At 35.5% G+C, this 15,453-nt stretch overlaps 2 protein-coding genes across 4 annotated transcripts in view; both read left to right on the forward strand.

The window, feature by feature from the left end:
* Positions 1 to 4,190: 4,190 nt before the first annotated feature.
* Positions 4,191 to 4,673, forward strand: LOC18442500 (uncharacterized). The gene has a single exon (XM_006852716.3). It carries the CDS (start codon positions 4,191 to 4,193, stop codon positions 4,671 to 4,673), a length of 483 nt encoding a protein of 160 aa, XP_006852778.2.
* A 7,096-nt stretch (positions 4,674 to 11,769) lies between these two features.
* LOC18442501 (neurochondrin family protein) overlaps positions 11,770 to 15,453 on the forward strand; it is a 29,869-nt gene continuing 26,185 nt past the window's right edge. For all 3 annotated transcript variants that reach the window (XR_016047062.1, XM_011628077.3, XM_088855149.1), the window contains exons 1-4: positions 11,770 to 11,899; positions 12,046 to 12,247; positions 12,573 to 12,738; positions 12,992 to 13,128. Coding sequence is in view for 2 of the 3 variants with exons in the window: in XM_011628077.3 (XP_011626379.1) it covers positions 11,897 to 11,899; positions 12,046 to 12,247; positions 12,573 to 12,738; positions 12,992 to 13,128 (508 nt within the window). In the remaining variant the exon portion in view is untranslated. The remainder of the gene's footprint in view (positions 11,900 to 12,045; positions 12,248 to 12,572; positions 12,739 to 12,991; positions 13,129 to 15,453) is intronic.

Consider the following 15,453-nt stretch of genomic DNA (forward strand, 5'->3'; position numbering starts at 1 on the left):
AGGAAAAGATTTGAAGCAGTCTCTTCATACTATAAACATACATTAGGAAGGACTTTCCCCCTTTTACAGAGGTTGTGAATGGTCAAATATTTTCCTTGTAACGCAACCCACAGCAATGCCTGAATCTTTGTAGGCATTTGACCATTTCTATAGAGAGTAAAGCACATTACTTAGACCATCCAAGACGATCATGAAATAACAGTCTCTATGTTGATTTAACTATGAAAAGGCCATTTTCACTCTTTAGTAAGTTTGTTGAAGACTCAACTCTCAAACTTTTTCAAAATTTTATGTGATTTGAATTTTGAAATTTTGAACAGGTTTATTCTTAGCATTCCATATGTTTGTATTGAAGAAAGTATGTTACAATACATATAAATACAATAAATTCAAAATTGACGCAAACATATGAATATATATATATATATATCTAAAGAATTTGTATTGTAGGATACCTAAGGTTCTAGGCGCTCGCCTAGGTGCTGGGCCCCAGGCCGGTTGCTTAGCAATTTTTTAAACCTTCCATGTGAAAATATCATACCATTGTGGGCCACTTTCATGTGAAAATAACAACGCACCTTATAAGGTGGGGAACAAGTTTCCGGTGTCTTATTTCCCTTCGGACCCAAAAGTAGAACCTCAAATCTGGTTAAATGGGCTTTAGTCCATTTACAAAGGAAAGAAAATTGCTCCTCTTTGGAACATGCTTGCTGGTCGCTTGCCCCTCTTGCTAACCTACGCACAACCCCTATTGTTCTCCTCTCTCTTGCTCCTCCCTCCAACTATCTTCTCTCTCAAACCCTAGCCTTTCTTCTTCTCCAATAAATTTGTCGGCAGGAAGACCCACGAAACCAACTCTTCCAAATAACCTCGTCCTGTGCCCTTGGCGAGATATAAACATCCTGAAGCTAAAGTTGCATGCATTGTAGCTGATATATAACAATATATGGCACTCTATTGTGTTGACAAGTAATGTTCCAAACTTGTCCAGAATTTGTTATGGAGACCAGATCAGAGACTCTCGCTGTAGGTAGGGATAATCTGGTGGAAAGCTATCTATGGTTCCCCTACAGCATAGAAGTTCTATCCTTCTTTTTATCCAACCATCTATTCTGAATGGAGGGTTAAGATTGCCCCAATCACAATGTCATGTCTCTACACTATTTTATTTTTAATGTTTTTCTATAAATTTTTTTGACACCAAATACTGGACATTCATTCATCTATTAAACTCGCACTTGCGAAAAATATAAAAAAATAATTTTAATAAAATAAAATGATCAAAATACCCCTGAAATTTTATCGCAAAAACTTCTTTCAATATTTTTTATAGGTGCGCCCCAATGAGAAGATGGCACGTATCAAATTTTATATTCATACAATTTTGTATAAAAAAAACTAAAAAAAAAATACTTTGAGACGTCGAATCTAAAATCAAACAGTGAGTGGCTCTCTTGTTCAAAATTGGACTGCTGGATGGTAGAGGGAGGATGGAACTTCGATGCTATAGGAGGAGCATAGAAAGCTTGCCCATAACAATATATGGCACTTTATTGTGTTGACAAGTGATGTTCGAAACTTGTCCAGAATTTGTTATGGAGACCAGATCAAAGACTCTCACTGTAGGTAGGGATACTTGGGCAAACAAATTAGGAAAGGGCAATTATCAACCCATTTATTGAATCAAAAGAAAGTGTTTTGACTATCATTGATAGTTCATTTGATGTTGCTTATCATGATGTTTCTACACGTATAATCCCTTTTCAAATATGAGAAACAACCAATTCTTATGCACTCTCTGAATTGCACCATTTATGTACTTTTAATAAATAATGTCTCAAGATTGAATAAAGACCATCCAATTCTTAGAGGGTAAGATCTAAATGTCAGGAAAAAAAATTTTCTTTTTAGATTTTAATAATCTAGTGATTCTTAAGGGGCTTTCAAAATTTTTGATAAAAAAAATCCTTTCTAGTAGGTCTTTTGATCGAAGGAGTTTCTCCCACAGGAGCATGGTGTATGCGATCATAATCTAACGGATAGGAAATTAAGTTTGCCTTTGTAGATTCATGTGAATAAAAGATATGAATGGTGCATGGAATAGAGGGAACCATAGACCCTAGCAACCATACTCGTGGGTTTCATGACCTAACCACACCACAAACAACATCGCTTTTTTGATTGGGCCTGATTTTTATGAGTCCCCCAATGCATACTATTTTCATGCGGCCTCCCTTGAACACCCATTATTTGTATCGATCTTGGATCCAAATTTGTGGTGATCCATGATCTACCTTATGATGATCATGAATATAAAAAATATGAATATTTAGGTGTGGATGTTCATCTTAAAGATGGACGATTGTGATTGTGCAGGCTAGTGATTCCGCAGACTCACGAAACACTTTTTCCTTTTTTTTTTTTGATTCACCATAAAAAGCAAAAGTCATTTGTCACATGTACCCATAAATCTTAATATCCTTAAACCTTTTACACCCATCTAGAAACATGACTTGTACTAGTACTACTTTGAACACTCATTGCTACTTTTTATTTTATTTTTGTACAAGAAAGTCGCAATCATTATAACCATTGTGTAACCTCAACCACCTCTAAGGGTTCTTGTACTAAAGGTACCATACCTTAATCTACATTTTAAAATTAAATAGGAATCGCCTTGTTCTCTAACTCAAAATTCTCTAACTCAAATTGTTGATTCTTCTTACAAAAAAGTCTATTTTTCTAATAGAACTAAGCATTTCTCACCTAATCATACCAAATCTTGATTCCATAAAAGAAACGAGTTGTTCTCTTATCTAACCATATCTGGATCGGCAATTTTCAATACGGATAATTATAGCACTACTTTTTTTTTGTAATTATTTGTTTTAGAGATTGGAATATGCTTGCCATATCTTAGAAATATGGGAAAGATTATGGCAAAAGAGACGTCATAAAGTCAAAAATTTCGAAAAATTTGAATCGATGTGCCCTTGCAAGTTATATAAATAAGAGAAAGATGTTACTAGCCAAGCTACAATTTCACCCAGCTCAAGTTTAGAATCGTTGATCTAGATTGAAAATCACCGGTTCAAATTGGATCAAAAGAGTTTCCGAGCAAATTGCCACTCGGAATTAGGAATCAACCGTAATATCTCTAATTTACAATATTCCCCATTCTTCTAAATGTTTGTTTGATGAATTAAGATATAAATCATCCAACATATACTCTATGCAACCTTCTTCTTTTCCTCCTCCATTTTTTTATTTTTTTATTGGATCACCATTTTTGCCAATCCGGATCGGTCAAGTGGAGGACCGATCCATCTAGCTAACACAAGAGAGCAATGTTTCATCAGTGGGGAGGATCATTCACTTCCAGATCCATGTCAGTTTGCTGGATCGGCATTCAGATCTCGTCTAAATCAATCCCAATTTGTGATTCAAAAAATATAATAAAAATTAAAATAGGGGTTTATGAGATGGGACTTAGAGGAGACTTAAGAAAAAATCAGATAAGTTCTTTTAAAAAAAAATTGAAACAAAAATATATAAGGGGGTTTTATGGGGGAATCAAACCAAGACCCGTGCCATCTTGGAACCCGATCAATTCTTTTTCAAATTGGAGATCCGGATCGGAAATCATCGGGCTTAAAAACATTGAGGGGGAGGGGGGAGAGAGAGAGGACTCCCAGTTCTCCACATGATGCTTGTTTCTCCTGAAATAGAAAGCAAATCTCAAGTTTCCCATGAAAGATAGCTCTCCATCTAATCAAAACTTGCTTTTCTTCCCCAATTAAATGCGAGGTAACGCCTCAACAACTCGACCCCACATCACAAACTAATCCATGGTCGATATCTCATATCATCTCACAGATGAACCGAACACGTGTCCCCAATCCAAGCTCCTATTCTCATATGCATTTAAATCTCGACTGTCCACTCAAACAACGTTCGGCCCCACTGCCATGCACATCACGTTAGGCTTAGGCCATCACTATAAAGAGCAGTTGTTACTGGTTAGCCCCACTATGACTAGGAGGGTCCCCCTTTTAGTGTTTGCTCTATCAATTGAGATTAGGGTTAGAAACTCAAAACTATCACCAGTTTTTAGAGATCACTTGGCCTTTTTTTTTTACCAGAAGAGGTCTGGTGTCCATTGGTGTTTCTGTGTGTGTGTGTGAGAGAGAATGGAGCCAATGCCACCACCCAAGGCCGGCAGGGCTCGGAGGATGTCACTTGACATCTTCCAAAAAGCGGTCTCCGACATCAAAGCCGAGATCGGGTTTGCGAAGTACATGGAGGTGGTCCATGCAATGGCAGAGGCACATGAGACGGAGTGTGAATGTTGTGGCCTCCTGGAAGACTACACGCCGGCATACATAAGACGTGTGAAAGAGCACTTCTGTGGGAAGTGGGTGTGCGGGTTGTGCGCGGAGGCGGCTAACGAGGAGTCCCGTAGGCCCGGGGTGAGGATGGAGGAGGCGGTCAGGGTTCACATGGAAGTCTGCGAGAAGTTCAAGCGCAGTACCAGGATGAATCCGGCGATAGCCCTAGCGAACTCCATGGCCAAGATACTGAGGAAGAGCTGCTTGGCTCAAACCAGTGATCGCAAGTTTGGTAATGGGATCAAACCTCCAATGCATGCACCCATGCTCAAAGGGGGGAAATGATAATTGTAATGTTCTATTTTTTCTGTGTTTTTTCTTTTTATTTGCAACTTTTTTTGTCCCTCAATAACTCTTAAGTTGTTGTCTCTAGTTGTTTGCAGGTTGTAACTACAAAGTTGTATAAGCTTCACAACTTTTTTTTAATATATGCATGTGTGTATGCACATACATACATGTGTACATGCATATACATAGATACATATTACCTTGTAATCTAGTTTCTTCGTCAGAGAAACCCATGAATGATAAGTGCTAATATACTAACCTTGTATCAACGGCCCATATAAGCATGCATTGTAATTTTTATAAGAAAAAGAAGTTGCATAAATGACAGCATGGAAGTTCTACTAATGCATGAAACTATTAGACTTTGTATTGGTGGTTACTATTTTTTTTTCTTTTCTTTTTTTTCTTTGACTATACAAAAGGGATCATCTACAAAGAGACCAGTTATTGTTATTATAAGGTCTCAACCATTCCCACTCATTAGATGTCAAATTGGATGGTTTGAATCTATTCAATGACACTCTTACAGCCACCCAATTTGAAATTTAAAAGACAAAAATAATTGTGGCCTCCTTATACATAATGTAAATGGTCTCTTTGTTGACAATCCCTATACAAAATCAAGGTTCAGAGACAAGTTGTCTGGCATCTCCTCAGTATAGCTAGTACAACCCAACTGTAGAGGGGTAAATGGATACGAGCAGTGTTTTAGAAATCGCAAAGTTCTGAGTTAGTTCGGAACTAGTGAGGTGCTAATCTCTGTCTAAAATATCCTAAGTTTTGCCCTAGTTCAAATGGTTTTTTTAACTTTTTTTTTCTTTTTAATTTTTTTATACAAAAGAACCCCAAAAAACTAGCAAGCCGGCTTAGAATCAATGGGTGACCGGTTTGAGCCCTCAGATTGAAAACATATGATACAAGTACTACCTTGGTTTACTAGGGTGTGAAGTTGCAACACTAGCTCTCCAGTTTGAATCATGTAACTGTCCAAATTCGATGATAGTTGAAAGTGACTTTGTTCTTGCAGGCCAAATATAGGCTGAGATTCACCAAACTCTCTCCGGAAAAAATCCATTTTTGTAGGTTTTCATTGCCATTTTTTCAGATTCGTCACTTGGTTTAAGAGAGCATGCATGCAAAATGTGGGGCACAAGTTTCTTTTTAGAAGATTTATCCGCTCATTTTGGTGTTAGTTGTATTTTGTTAGGGTTATTTCTTGGAAATAGTTTGAGTGCATGGGAGATGTTATGCGCCAAATGCACATTTGTAGGTCCACATTCAAGTAATGGGTGAGGCCATCTTTGCTAGATCTGCGCTAGTCAATTGAATGGATGGTCGAGATGTGTTTTGCTTCTAGCGCACTATGTGGACCACAAGATTATTTTCTTCAGGAAGAAAATTGCTGGTGCAATGTTTTATTTTCAATGGTTAAAGTTTGCAAATGGAATTTTGTGTTTCTGCCTCTACTTGAGTTCTAAACCATGATGGTTTCTCCTATTGTGAAAGAGTACTAAGCAATACACAGTTATGGGTGTAAATGTTTCTCGCTATAGATTGCAATTAGTGAAAACTCCTGGATAAGAAATCATAGCATGTATGGCTAGGAACCATGACTGGTCTATTTCACCCAAAGTAAAATGTGAGCCCAAAAATGTCTAAGCAAAGGCATAAAAAAAAATGCTTTTACATGGGTTGGAGCAATATATCAAGATTAGTGAGGGACTTGGTCGAGTCAAAACCAGTATAACTACTAATACAATTAATTGAATAGGTTTTAGAAGAAAGGAAAGAAAAATAGATATGATATTATAGAAAAACGATTATATAAGGGCGAGGCCCTAAACAATCATTTTAAGGCACCCATAAAAAATTCACTAGAAAATGTTGTTTTGATGATAAAAAATCCTTAAATCAATCATCTAGACCTCAATATGTATAGACATGAGAAAATATATATTAAAAGTCTTAGAAATAGTGCATCTTATAATACATTTTCAGACCATCAGTTTCAAAATTTTCAAGTGTCCATAGATCTGCTCAATCTCTACTATTTTTTAAACTTTAAATTTTAAAATTAGAGATGGAAATGAATTTTTAGACCACCAAAAAGATTTTCAATACTGAAATAACATCTTTTGATACTCGACCACTTCAGATCTTGGGGGAAGGAAGGGAAGACTAGATAAACCAGATTTTGATACGATAGTGCCGGAACCCTACCTTCTTTTCCTCCAAGGGTACGATATAGCTGTTAGGCCAAGCCCCTCAGAATGACTTATATAAGGCCCAGGATAAACCGATGGGAATTTTTCTCTCCCTCGGATGAGCTGTATAGCCAAGAGAAACCATGAACCAGAATAGAAGAGCTTGCCCCACCCAAGAGTATATATTTCGTAGTAGCCTCATTAGACCGTACATCTCTATTGGTATATCCAGATAATAGGTAAGAGCATAAACTGAAACATTCTGGAGTTATAAAGATAGTTATTAAATCGTTAGCACCACATAAAAACATTCTTCCTAGAGTAGACTATTTGAATGTGTGTGCTACTTTAATTATTTAGGGCGTTAGCCTACTACAAACTACACCCAATATTTTAAAACATAAAATGCATTAAAAGATTTATCCATCTTCATTTAGCAGGTCGAACCGGTTGAAGCCATTTGGTCTAACCAGCCAAAACCAATCGAATATCGGCTTTGACTAGTTTTCGAGCAAACTGAATTTTTACCTTAAGCCAAACTGGACAAGGCACTAGTACGCTATTATACTAATCAGACAATTGGTTCGATCTGGTCTTGATAACTATATGTTGGCGCTCTAAAGCTTATTCTAGAGACTTTTATGAGTTGGCCTTCTCATTGTTGCATGATATTTTTTACTTAAAAGCATATGAGTGCTTTGTGCACACTAGGTATGATCTGATCATTTGAGAGGGCAGGGACTTGAAGAAGAATGAGAGATGAAGAGCCAGTCCCACATGTAGATCAAATGCATGGCCATTCACTAGACAAGCAGCTCATGGTTATATGCTTTCTATATCTTTTTGCAATTGATGTATCTTAAAAGAGTCGTCAACCCCCTTCATACGGACAAGCCTCAATATGACATGGATTTCTAAAAGGATAGAATAATACAAGATGATTTATTTTGTACATGAAGGCCATGACCATTCCTAGCTATCAAATAAAAATTTGGCTAAGGGTGTACCACAAAGTTCTATTGGTGAAGGCTGTAGCACAAAGTTCAAGAAAATTTTATTTGGATATTGAGAGTGGTCACAATTTTATATGGGAAAGTATAGAATGAGACAATTTGCCTTTCGTACAAGGTGGTCACATTAATCTTGACCATTGGATGTGAAATTGGGTGACTACAATTATTCTATTGACTAAACTCAAACTTCAAGAGAAATTTTCTCGAACTTTATGACACATTCAAGCAATCAAATTTAGTAGCGGAAGGTTATATGTAATTGTGACCACCTTGTATCAAAGGTAAATGATCTCATTGTATCCAATCTCATTTTATATCTAATGGCTAAAAGAGATTGTGAATTAAAGTAAATGGTATTACCGTGTGCTAATCCATTTCTAAACTAATTCACGCTAACAATTATGTCACACAATTTGATAACAAATATTCGTTAAGGGGTGCGGTTTGTATAGAGCCGAGGCTCTAAACAATCAAATCAGAGCGCACCTTCAAATAGTATCGAGAAATGCGATTTCATTACTAGAAATCTTTGATAAAATTAAAACTTCAAAAATAGTGTAGATTGTGCAAGATCTATGAATACTTGAATAGCTTGAAATTTGACGGTCTAAAAATGCATTATAAGATGCACTATTTCCAAAACTTGAAATCCATTTTTTTCTCAAGTCCATGCATCTTGATGTCGAGATGATAAATTTGAAGATATTTGGGCATCAAAACAACCTCTTCTAGGGAAATTGTTGAGGCAGGCTCTAATTTGATTGTTTAGAGCCTAGGCTCTATATAGACTTTTCCCTAAGTTAGGAGTTTGAATATTTTTAGAGGACAGCTTTTTTGTGTCTATAATGGCATGCATGTGGAGATATGCAACCATTTGATCTTTGATTGGATGGTTAGAAATGAGCAAAAATAATCTTATAAGTCGGTGCCAGTTGTATTTGCCAGACCATAATTGATGCATGGCATTGTTTCAGTTTACTCCCAAGGAAGCATAAAATTTTTTGGCATAAATTATAGGAGGGTATGTAATGAGACCCTTTAACTTTTTTTTAATGGGAAAAGTTTATATAGAACCGAGGCTCTAAACAATCAAATTTGAGCCTAACTAAAAAATTTCTCTAGAAGGGGTTGTTTGGATGCCTAAATACCCTCAAATTGATCATCTCAACAACAAGATGTACGGACAGAAAAAAAAAAAAAAGATTTCAAGTTTTGGAAGTAGTATATTTGTAACGCATTTTTGGAACGTCAATTTCAAGATTTTCATAGATATGTCGATCTTCACTATTTTTGAAATATTAACTTTATATCAAAATATATTTTAAGGCTATCACAAAGATTTTCAGTTTTGAAACCACATTTCTCAACACTATTTGAAGATAGGCTCTAACTTGATTGTTTAGAGCCTAGGCCCTATACAAACCACACTCGTTTTTAATACATGAAAGTCACAACACCTTCAACCATGCTAGAGTGAAGTAAAATCATGCTTCCTAAATTTACAAAACTCTACATCTTTGATATTTACGTATTTTTGGCCCCTACTTGGTTCGTAGGCTATCCAGTCGAGATGCCTCTTCTAGAATTGGAATCTTTATATGCATCTTTTAGAATATAGGTGTCTACAATCTGGATATTTTTTGGCAAAAGACCTGAAATACGCCTATTCAGTGTTTAGATTACATCGGAAGAATATATGCGTCTCTTGGATATTATATAATAGCATAATATCATACTATATATTATAATATATACAATATATATATATATATATATATATATATATATATATATATATATATATATATATATATATATATATATATATATATATATATATATAAAATTTAATATCCTATAGTATTATATAATAATATAAACATATTATAATATATCAATCTGGAAAAGTATACAATGAAATCACTTACCATCAATATAAGTGGGTCACAATTTATCTTAACCATTCGTTGTGAAACTTGATGGAAGCTGAAAGTTCAAAATAAATTTTATTGAACTTTGTGACATACTTAAGCTATCAAATTTCAAATAAGAGATTATAAGTAATTGTGACCTTTTTCTACCAGAGGTGAATGGTTGCATTATATACAAGCCCTACTAATTATTGTATATCTTTTAATTATATATGTATCGATTGTGATATAGAAATTACTTATATATAATAACATATAATTAAAGAAAAAGTTTATATAAGGTTGCAACCTTAAAATGTAGAATTACAATGTGCATCAAAGATCCATCGGAAAAGGCTGTTTTAATGTTGAAAAAACCTCTAATTGATCATCTCGACATTGAGATGTATGAATATGAAAGAAAAAAAAGATTTTGAGTCTAAAAAATAGTGCATCTTGCAACACATTATATAGATCATCAATTTTCAAGATTTTCATATGTTTATAGATCTACTTGATTTTAACCATTTTTCGAGTTTAAACTTTTATAGTTAGATATGAAAATAGATTGTGAGATAATCTTAAAAAAAACTCACCAAAATTACATGTTATGAAAAAATTTGGAGGTGCGCCTTAATTGGATTGTTTAAGGTTGCAACCTTATAAATTCACCCTTATAATTAAATATAGGAAAATTGTTTCATGTGGCGGGGATTGCATTTCTACATTTGCGATCCCCGATGTATAAAGCATCCATCTTAAATATGGATGCAAATGGGTGGTCCATTTAAAAATAATTGAAACTAACGGTCCAAATATTTTCTTAATAGAAATATTATTTTTAATTTTCAGTTTTTTTTGTTTCCATATTCATGATCTCCATGTTAGAGATTACATGTCTTTAAAAATTAGGTAAAAAAATCCATCTCAAAAATAAATCTTTAAGAGGTGTGACTCATTTCTACACGGACTCATAGAAACCGTGTCCTTAATTATAAAGAATCGTATACAATAAGACCATTTACCTTTGATACAGATATAACACAATTACTGACAACCATCCGATGTGAAATTTGATAGCTTGGCTGTGTCATAAAGGCTCAAGAATTTATTTTGAACTTTGTGCTTAGTCAATGAAATAAATGCAGCCACCCAATCTCGCCTCTAATGATCATTGGAGGTGAGATTAGGTAGCTACATTTATTTAATTGATCAAGCACAAAGTTCAAAAGAAATTTTTTCGAACTTTGTGACACACCCAAGCTATCAAATTTCACATCGGATAGTTGTAAATAATTGTATTGTAACAAAGGTAAATGGTCTCATTATATGCGATCCCTATATACAATTACTATAATTATAGGGAAAGGTTTCTATACTTCCCTTACAGTATAGAAGATCTATGCTTCCCCACCACCCAGTTGTCCAATTTTGATCAAGAGAGCCACTCACAGTTTGATCTTAGATCCAACATCTTAAAGTATTTTATTTTTAGTTTTTTTTAGACTAATTGTATAAATATGAAATTTGGCACATGTTATATTCTCATTAAAGTGCACCTATAAAAATATTAAAAATAATTTTTTGATAAAATATAATGACCAAAATACAATTTGAATCTTTCAAAAGTATTTTGATTATTTTATTTTATTGAAAAGATTTTTTTTATATTTTTTTTGCTAGTGTGAGTTTAAAAAGGAGATTGAACGTCCAATTTGGTATCAAATAATTTATAAAAATAAATTAAAAATAAAATAATATAAAGCTTGACATTGGGATTGGGTCCATTCCGAATGGACGGTTGGATAAAAGGAGAGTAGATGAGTTTTATGTTGTAGGGGAACCATAGAAAACTTCCCCTTCCCTAATTGCATACCACCCTTGGCTGGACAGTGATAATCCGCACGATCACCCTTAACTGGACATGCGCGAAAAGATGAAATCAAAAGAAATTTGCTTAGAGAGAGAAAGGTGGCGGTCGACTGCAAATCTAGAGAGGGAGAGAGGACTGGTTTTGCACTCTTAGGGAGAGAGTGGGGGAGAGGGATTCGTCCCGGAGGAGGGCGTTGTGAAACCCTAACTGAGCACCTCTAATGGTAATGTTTCTCCTTTTTTTCTTCCTTCTATAATGCCATTAATGAACCTGGTTTTTCTTCTTTTGCTTTGCCTTTCTCTCTCTTTAAAGTCTTTGGAGAAGAAAATCTTAGAGCGACGGAGAGTAAGTCAGTTTTTGGTTTTGCAGGAGGCTTCTACATCTTCTTGTGGGGGTACAGCAGCAGTAGGGCTGGAAGAGTGTTTGAAGCTTGTGAGAGGTGCAAAGGACGAACAGCGCCTCGCAGGTCTGCTCCTCGCCACCAAGCTCTGCAAGGCGGATGACGAAGCATCGCTTTTGAAGCTCTATGAAGCTGTTGGACTTCAATTCCTTCGCCGTCTTATGAGAACTGGTATATCTTTGATCACATCTTCCATTTTTTACTTCTATTTCTATTTATTTGTTTTCCTCTCTGCACTCTCTTCCTCACTTTATCTGGCTTCCTCTTTCTCTCTCTACCTTATTCATCCGTCTCTCTGTGTCTTCCTATTCCCCTGTTTCCTCTCTGCACTCTCTTCCTCACTTTATCTGGCTTCCTCTTTCTCTCTCTAGCTTATTCATCCGTCTCTCTGTCTCTTCCTATTCCCCTGTTTCTCTCTCTAATGGGGAATGCTGAGATAGATTTGTGCAATTCTTAGTAAAGCCTTATTTTCTTCTCTTTCCTGGAAACTTGTTAGGATTGGGGAAAGGAAGAGGTGAGGTTCAAGAGGAAGATAATCGAGAGGAATATCTACAGTTGGGAATTACTGTCTTTGCTGCGTTCTGTCGCGTGGCAGATATTGCATCATCGAAGGAAATCATTTCAGAAGTTCCTTTGGTTGTTGAAATTCTTTCAAATGATAAGTAAGATTCTTGTTCCTTTTGATACTCTCTCTCTCTCATGTGGCAGGTCATGTATGATTATAAGCATACATTATTGATATGCCACTACCAGATCTACTTGAACAAGAAAGTTCAAGTAAACGTTATAAAGCACCATTAGAACAATGAGTCACTGATATTCTATGTGGTATTATGCTGCAATGTGGATCATAGTTATTCTGATAGTACACTAGCAACCCCCATTTAATCTTTGAATTGCTGTATCTACTTGCAGGTTGGAACCATCTGTTATTGAGGCATGTTATGAGTGTTTGTTGTCAATAGCATCTGCTTCTGAAGATGGGTTTTCAGCATTACATAAATCTCGGGCCATGGAAGCAATTTCTCTCCATACCAACAGTTTGCGTGATGGTAGATACCTAACTTGAGTGAAAAGTTAATTATCTGATGTTCGTCCTTTACTTCTTTGTTCAAAATTGCATTAATTCTTTTGATGAATAACTTTGGTATTGGTATTTGTGAATGCTGATAGACTAGGGTCTATAAGGGATTTGTGCAATTTATAATCTATGTTAAAGTGCTGGTTAATGCATCAATGTATCTTCCTTTGCATATCCACATTATACATATGTACAGTTTGGAACACCGAGGGTCGCCATTCATAGCTGTCCTAAAATGTTTGGCATGTTATCACTAGTATACAGGTGCTAAGCTTTGTTACTCTTTGTGCTTCATTGTTTATGATAGGTGGCTCCTTATTTATCACATACATCTAGTTGCCAACAAAACTGATCTAGTATTCTATGGGTACACTGATGGCAATTTTAGAATGTAAACCATTCATTTGATGTCAATGTTAGAGGATGCTACCTGTGTAGGTTAGCGAGTATAGCCTTAGAGTGTTTTCAATAGTGAGCTATAGCCTGGACAAATGCACGTTTTTCTACCATTTCTCTAGGTGTGCAATGAACTACTACATTTGAAGTGTGATGCTGAGTGCTTTTCAAAGGCATAACATTTTGCTTGGGTATCCATTTTAGGTGATTCAAATGTCAAATCTCTCTAAGATTTATGACTATAACTCTAGGCTTTTGCTCTAATTTGCAGTGTTAAAAAACTCATAGCCTCTTATTGGGACTCATATAAGTTGCTTAGAACCAAAGTTCGGAAAATCGCCGACGGATTGGAAACTGTTCATACTATGGTTGGAATTGGTGATTTCACTAACATATCATATATTTATATGTGAACACTATATCAACCAGCTTGAAAAGCTTAGTTGGTGTTTAATGCTTGGTTTGATTTTCGAATCCCCTTATGGAGCTTCAATAGTAATATCCATCAAGCTTTTGTTTTTATTTATTTATTTAGTAATTGTTAAAAAGAGTAAACTAGGAGGGCTTGAACCTTTGACGTGGTTTGCTAACTACACACTCTAACCAACTCAGCTACTCTAGCTAAGTATTTATAGATTATAGATATTAGTTTATATTCTATAAGCTTCATCTCCATTTTCTTTTGGCCGATTCATAACGGGGATGGTGGGTGGGTGATCAACCACACAGATCTATGTTTTAAAATGCTGCTCAAAACTGGCACCCTATTGGTTTAGGATGAGCTAGATTCAGTTGATACATGCCTGATCTGAGTTAGCCTGGGTCTTAAAAAAAACCAGAAAATATTCTTCAAAAAGTACAATTTTCTAAAGACGAGACTCAGTGAGTTGACTCAAAACTTGGCAAGCTGACTTGCCCAGGGCAGTGGCAATGTACCTGGATTAGTTTTAGTTTTTAAACACTGCTAATTCATATTTTTTTTCGTCAAATCATGGTTGAAGGTGAGCTGAAAAATCGATTACGCATTTTAGAATTAATTAGGAAAGGTTGAGACTTTGAATTAATTAGAATTTAAGAAATTGACTCCATGAACCCTAGTTTTTGGTCAGTGTTAATGCCAATTCAATTCTAGGCTAATTTTTATGAGGTTTTCATTCCTTATATAAGTTAGAATTAGTTAGGAAAGTTTGAGACTTTGAATTAATTAGAATTTAAGAATTGACTCCATGAACCCTAGTTTTTGGTCAGTGTTGATGCCAATACAATTCTAGGCTAATTTTTATGAGGTGTTCATTCCTTATACAACTTAGGGTTTTTTTCTTGTCGTCTATCCTTTCCCTTGTCTTTTCTCCCTCTGTCTGACTACCCCACTAAAACCCAAAGAAAAAACTCCAGTTCCATCATCAAAAAAGTTATTTAAAGCCCTAGGAAAATGAGCCCCAACAAACCTTACTCAGGTAATTGTCATCCCTTGCTTCTTAGACTTAATCTGGTCTGATGGAAGGAGGTCTATTCACTGAAAGTTAGGTGATGTTCAATATTGAGAACATACACTTCGTGAACAAAGTGCTGGAAACCCATGGTATGCGGAGTAATGTAATTGTTCTTAGTTATGTAACTGACTAAGGTCAATTCGGTCCTGGATGGGATGGCGGTCGGTAGTTTGGGTGTTTGGGTGTGGTTTCCAGTTAGTACAACAATGGAGGTGTTATTTCTTTAGTGGTTGGGGATTGGTGTAGATGTATGTTTTGGATGTACAATGGTGCATAAAGACTTTCAATGGATGTTGTCTTATGATCAATACTTTGGTGAGAAACAAGATTGTTGGGGTTTAGTGTTATTTGTATGGTGCTACATGGTGGTTGTCCTCCCTTCAAAAGGATATGAATAAGGATGAGAT

Source organism: Amborella trichopoda, chromosome 13 (assembly GCF_054954075.1).
Source record: "Amborella trichopoda isolate Santa Cruz 75 chromosome 13, AtrichopodaSantaCruz75HAP2 v2.0, whole genome shotgun sequence".
NCBI classification, from domain to species: Eukaryota; Viridiplantae; Streptophyta; class Magnoliopsida; order Amborellales; family Amborellaceae; genus Amborella; species Amborella trichopoda.